General features: G+C 39.2%; 1 protein-coding gene across 1 annotated transcript; it reads left to right on the plus strand.

Moving 5' to 3' along the window:
- The first annotated feature begins 292 nt into the window (after positions 1-292).
- LOC126604035 (serine hydroxymethyltransferase 7) lies at positions 293-5,165 on the plus strand. The gene is made up of 4 exons (XM_050271087.1): positions 293-1,513; positions 3,096-3,501; positions 4,276-4,377; positions 4,727-5,165. The coding sequence occupies exons 1-4, from the start codon at positions 563-565 to the stop codon at positions 4,945-4,947; spliced, it is 1,680 nt and encodes a 559-aa protein (XP_050127044.1). The 5' UTR covers positions 293-562; the 3' UTR covers positions 4,948-5,165.
- The last annotated feature ends 1,312 nt before the right edge of the window (positions 5,166-6,477 follow it).

Below are 6,477 nucleotides of genomic sequence, written 5' to 3' on the forward strand. Positions count from 1 at the left end.
CATCCACCCTTCAATTTCTACATTTTCAAGATACTAAAATCTTCCGGCGTCAGAGCATTACAACTGGAAAGTGTGGGCCCCACTATCGTGGCCGACGCGGTAAAGCCCGCCAAATCTATTCTACCGAATCTGGACGTCATCCCGTCCTGGTGGACCAAACGTCCACAAGTCCCTGTCCCACTACTTGTTTTCATTACCGAAACCAAACCCAACGCTACCGCCTACTCCCGGTCGCCGGTTAACCCCGAACCTGTCCAGGTTCATCCCCCCGTCATCTCTCACCCACTATTTCCAATATATACGCAAATGGTCCAGTTCTCTCGTATCTCTCTCTCTTCTGACCGGAACTCGCTACCAATCTCCGGCGACTTCTAGGGTTTGTGCATGGAAAACTCTGCCTCTTCACCGGAGACTGCTGCACGATCGTCATTCTTCCGCTGTTGTCGCTGCTACTGTTGTTACTTCTGCAACTAAAAATCCATATTCTCTTTCGAGACCCTCGACATTTTGGTTTTTCAATTTTAGCCCCTGGTTTTTCAAACTTTGACAAATTTTGGTGCTGATGGTTTACACGGAGGCTCAGCCTGGTTTATTTCTCGGGTTTAACTCCCATCACAATACGGCGTCGTCGAATTCAGTCCAATCCGTCCCGCTCCAGCTGCTCGATCAGAACGAAGAGAAAATTAGGGCCGAGAGCGGGGACGATCGCGACGGAGACGAGAATTTTAACCTCTTGGGGCACTCGATTTGCCCGAAGAGGACGAGGGATGGGTCCGGGTTCGGAGCGAACCCGTCGAAATGTTTGGCGGTTGAGTCCGGTGGGCTCGAGGCGAGGCGAGCGGCAGTCCGGTCTTGGGGGAACCAACCGCTCGCGGTTTCGGATCCGGAGATCCATGAAATTATGGAGAAGGAGAGGCGTCGCCAGTACAAAGGCATTGAATTGATAGCTTCCGAGAATTTCGTTTGCAGGGCTGTGATGGAAGCTCTGGGCAGCCACTTGACGAACAAGTACTCCGAGGGTTTTCCCGGAGCAAGATACTACACGGGCAATCAGCACATTGATCAGATTGAATTGCTTTGTTGTGAACGGGCATTGGCCGCTTTCGGTCTCGATTCGGATAAATGGGGTGTCAATGTCCAGCCTTACTCGTGTACCTCTGCAAATTTCGCAGTCTACACTGGGCTTTTGCTCCCGAATGATCGGATTATGGGGTTGGATTCTCCTTCTGGAGGGCACATGAGTCATGGGTATTATACCCCTAGTGGGAAGAAGGTCTCGGCTTCCTCGATTTTCTTTGAGAGTTTGCCTTATAAGGTGAACCCACAAACAGGGTACATTGATTATGATAAGATTGAGGAGAAGGCGATTGATTATCGCCCCAAGATACTTATTTGCGGTGGGAGTTCATACCCTCGGGAGTGGGATTATGCCAGGTTTAGGCAGATTGCGGATAAATGCGGAGCTGTGTTGATGTGTGACATGGCTCATATCAGCGGTCTTACGGCAGCTAAGGTTTGAAATTTGACATCCCAACTTTTTGTTTTACTTTGTTGAGCTGCTGAATTTGTTACCTATTCTGTTAATGATCGATGCTGTTATTGTTGCTTGAGATCTATTTCGCAAGTTGTAGGCTGTTTGTTGTAGGAGAGAGCGATTGTTTCGCAGTTTATTTACTGCTTGGCAATAAAGAAAACCATACATAGTGTTAATGTTAAAAAATAGGCTGAAAATGTGTTCAACTAGGAGTAACAGTAATTAAACCATTCTTTCATTCTCATCGACGAAACAAAAAAAGGAAAAACAATTAACTGACCCATGAAGATATCATATCATGTCCTATTTGGCCGCTACTAAATGCTATTTGAACTGTTTCATCAATAAGAATTTCTGTTGAACGGTTTATTCATAAATGATATCAGATGTAAATGCATTAACTTAAATGTATAGACTTGATGGGTCTCTAGAATTGGATTGGATTGGATTGGATTGGATAACCCACTATATTCAAGGAAAGTTCAAGGAGGAAATGAAATAATAGTGTCTTAACTTAAAAGGTATGAAACGGATTACACATTAAGGAAACTTATCCATTCCAATCTTCCCAAAGTGTTAGGATTGGTAGTGACAAGTTTGCTTTATGTCCAATCCCCTCAAATTGAAAAATCATTTACCTCTACCATCAATGTACCTTGACTTTTATTAGTCAACCAATCAATTCCAATAAGCTAATGCAAATTGGTTTTAGATTTGCCATGTTCCATTAAAGTGGTCTTTGGGCTTATTTTGCTTGTACACTGCTGGTTTTCGTTACGAGTGATAGATTTCTGTTTCTAAGTATAAATGTTGTAAGCTGTAATGTGAGAGGGTACTCATCATAAGATTAGATTTGAGTGCGAAAAAGTTTTTTCACTCCCTTCACAATTTTAGAACATGATGGAGACTTTGGAAAAATCAAGTACCCTAGATCTAACTGATATATACGGGGTTCCTGATTTTCCAAAGTCATATCTACCATGCTCTTAGTTCCAGTGTCTCATTTGTATACTCTTCTGCTTTCTTCATCTTGTTGTTTCTTGTGTATGTGAAGTCTTCTTCATTCCAGTGTGAGATTATCTTGTGTTATTAATATTCACATTTCATGAGTGTTCTAGCTGATATATTGACATATTGTGATACTGCTAATCTCTTCGGAGGGATGAAAGATCTTTTTTCATTCTTTTTATAAGCCTTCAAACATTGATTTGTAGTACGTATGTTAGGCCACGCAAAGACGTCCTTTTGTATGCATTATCTTTTTTGTGCTTGAGAATCATCAAATAACATTATTTAGCCATCTGGAAGTTGGTGTAATTTTGTATATTTGACTAGTCTTTTCTTCCATGAGCTTGTACACAAGTTGTAACATGCAAGGTGTTCAATTCCCTACACAGACCCAAAAGAATTAAAGTGCGTTATTCATGTGTATTTCAGAAGCCCCCTTTTACATGTGAAAGATAATGAGCTGACATTCTATCTATTGCATTCATACTAATTGTGAAAAGAAACATGCCAAATGCGTTCTTAGTTCTTACTTATTTGCGATTCTTTACTGCAGGAATGTGCAAGTCCATTTGATTATTGTGATATTGTCACGTCAACAACTCACAAAAGCCTTCGGGGTCCAAGGGGAGGCATTATTTTTTACAGTAAAGGCCCAAAATTAAGGAAGCAAGGCATGCATCATACTAATGCGGATGGTAGTAACCATTATGATTTTGAGGAAAAGATAAACTTTGCTGTTTTCCCATCACTACAAGGAGGGCCACACAACAACCATATTGCTGCCCTTGCCATAGCCTTAAAACAAGTAGCTACTCCAGAATATAAAGCATACATGCAACAGGTGAAGAAGAATGCACAGGCCTTAGCTAATGCCTTGTTAAGAAGAAAATGCAGATTGGTAACTGGGGGCACCGACAATCACTTGTTGCTTTGGGATTTGACCGCTGTTGGTTTAACAGGTATTATAATATTTACCATCCTAATTTTCACAGATTTGATTGTAAAATTTTATGTACATGTACAGTAACTGTACTGTTTACCTGTTGAGTTTCACGATGATTTTAGACCCATGTCTATTCAATTTGTAATTAGGCCAACATTTAAGTTTATAGCCCAATTCATTTGGCAACAGAAATACATGATAGCTTTTATACGTCAACAGAAGCTGATTAACTTTAATATCAACGGAAACGTCTTTTCTTTAGTAGTGATATTTTGGTCATTAGCAATGTTAAAAAAGAAAGAAAACACCAAGTGTCCAGAGCTGCCAGGTTGGGTTCAGGTGGTCAAGGTTGCTAAACGATTAGGGGAAGTTACAATTTGTCAATCACTGCTTTAAACAATTGTGCCCTGAGACCCTTGACAATACTTTGCATTAATTTTTGAAGTTGTTGAGGGGGACGGTCTTCCCCTCATTTGCTGTACAAATCTGATGTTCATAAGTGATAGCTTCAGAAGGAGCAAAGGTGTACTCCCAAGTGTGTTATAGTTGGATGTCTTATGTTTTCAGTAGTTTAATAAGCATCATTCATACGAGCATGTAATAGTGTTCCAATTTTACAGGCAAAAGCATACATTTGCACATAACCAAGTTTGGAATTGTTTTGCTATATCCGCTTCCCCTCGTTTGCTTTCTTTTTGTTTCCTTAGACTTGCCATAATATGGAATTTCAATTTCTAATTCAGCACTTCAGTATCTAATCCCTTTCCTGTTCACAATCTTATTGATACAGGGAGGAATTATGAAAAGGTTTGTGAGATGTGCCACATTACTCTCAATAAAACTGCTATATTTGGTGATAATGGTGCTTTTTCTCCCGGGGGAGTGAGAATCGGTAAGTTGTCTTTGGCATTTGAACTTGATCTTCAATATTCTGAAAGCTGTAAACTAGGGTACTTTCTGCTTGAATTCATTCTCACAGTAGAACCTCGATAATTTGATACCCAATAGATTAATTTATAGAGGTTTAACTGTACACGGATATAACTATTAAATTTCATTAGTCCAAATCTCCTTTGATTTTTTCTTTCTTCTTTCTATTCTGATTCTTTTTAAAATTTCGTGGTGGAATAATTCCGCGACGCAGCTTTGCTCAACGGTTTTTCTTTTTCAAAGTACATTCACTCTCAGGTCATTGTATTATAACGGAAACTAAGCTTGCCTTTCTTTGTTGGTCTTTGCAGGTACTCCTGCTATGACTACCAGAGGTTGTGTGGAATCCGATTTCGAAACGATCGCAGATTTTCTTCTGAGGGCTGCCCAGATCACTGTTTGTATACAGAGGGAATATGGAAAATTCCAGAAAGATTTTATCAAGGGTCTCCACAACAACAAAGATATTGTCGAGCTCAGAAATCGGGTCGAAACATTTGCATCCCAGTTTGAAATGCCAGGATATGACTGACATTTAAATATCTTCATTTCTTATTTCTTTGCCTCCGTTAATCTCTTGTAAATTTGAGGAGAAGGATACCGTATTGACATTCCCGCCCTCGCTATTTCTTTCTGATTTTGTATAAATTATAGAAAATAAATTATTAACATTCTAGTTCTAGTTCTTAAAGAACAAACGATATTTTGCACTAAGGGTTTCATAATAAGATAGCAATAATGTGATTTAAATTCGTATTTAACGAAAATTGAACTTAAAACCTTTCTCTTACAAAAAATAAATAAAGTGGTTACGTTTTACTTCTTTTGATGAAGGTGTAATTAACCAAATTTATTGAGCTTGGTTGCTCTATCTCTCCTCCCATTCTCTCTCTAGCCCATGATGTTGTTGATCTGGATTCTAGATAAAGCCGTAATTATGGAAGCCGCATTAAACAGAGTTGTACCTGGTACTTTTGCCCATCTGTCATCCAGACAGGCTTCATTTGGGTGGTTGTCAATTTCACTTTTGGACTCTGCTTTTCTTGTGTTAACTGTTCTTACATTCATCTAGTTGGCAATCCTTCTGGAGATGACAAAGATTGAATGAAACTGCCATGTGACGTTTTGGTATAATAATTTATTGTTATGTGTAAGTTTTTTCACGTAACAATGCATTTTGGACTAGAAAGCAATGGTGACGGTGAATCTGTTCTATGTGAGTTGTTCTTCCAAGAGAGACTTTTCAATCCAACTTGTAATATACTAGTGGTGTTCAAGATCCATTTAAGGCTTTGTATCATTGGTTCAAGACGCTATCCATCCTCTAGGATCCGTTTGTTTCTCGGTTTAAAGGCCTTAACAATGCATTTTGGACTAGAAAGCAATGGTGACGGTGAATCTGTTCTATGTGAATTGTTCTTCCAAGAGAGACTTTTCAATCCAACTTGTAATATACTAGTGGTGTTCAAGATCCATCTAAGGCTTTGTATCATTGGTTCAAGACGCTATCTATCCTCTAGGATCCGTTTGTTTCTTGGTTTAAGGGCTTGAGAAAGGAAGTGTGCAAACGCAAGAAATGAAGTCTTCCATTCTCATCCCCGAATAGCCTTATTCCCAGAACCAAACGGAGCCTTAGCAATTGCAGTAGTTGATGCAACAAAAAACTCAAGCGCATTCACTCTGGAATGCGGCAGAGGCAGCCAGAGACTGCATTTGTCTGAACTTATTGAACATTCTGCAGATTTTATATGATACCTCCTCTGTCAAAGAAGCTCAAAAATCTCTCACGCTGCACTTTCTTTTTCCTTTTTTTATTATTTTTTTTTAAAAAGGAATCATAATAATTGATGGTGTGATTTTTTGATGGATGAGGATCCATCCGGATCCGAAGGGTGAGGATTCTAGCGATCTTCACATCCTAACTGTTTATTGTGTATCGTAATGTAAACAATTATTAGAATTTTATTATTTAAAATTAAACATAAATAGTACATAATGAAAAGTGATTGCATGATATACAGTAAACAACTAGGATAGAATGTGAGGATCCTTATGCCATCTC

This window comes from Malus sylvestris, chromosome 15, assembly GCF_916048215.2.
Source record: "Malus sylvestris chromosome 15, drMalSylv7.2, whole genome shotgun sequence".
NCBI classification, from domain to species: domain Eukaryota; kingdom Viridiplantae; phylum Streptophyta; class Magnoliopsida; order Rosales; family Rosaceae; genus Malus; species Malus sylvestris.

Coding starts and splice junctions, on each gene's coding strand:
- LOC126604035 (XM_050271087.1), top strand. CDS start 563: ATGGTTTACACGGAGGCTCAGCCTGGTTTATTTCTCGGGTTTAACTCC. Junction 3,502..4,275: donor GACCGCTGTTGGTTTAACAG/GTATTATAATAT, acceptor TTATTGATACAG/GGAGGAATTATGAAAAGGTT. Junction 4,378..4,726: donor TCCCGGGGGAGTGAGAATCG/GTAAGTTGTCTT, acceptor TGGTCTTTGCAG/GTACTCCTGCTATGACTACC.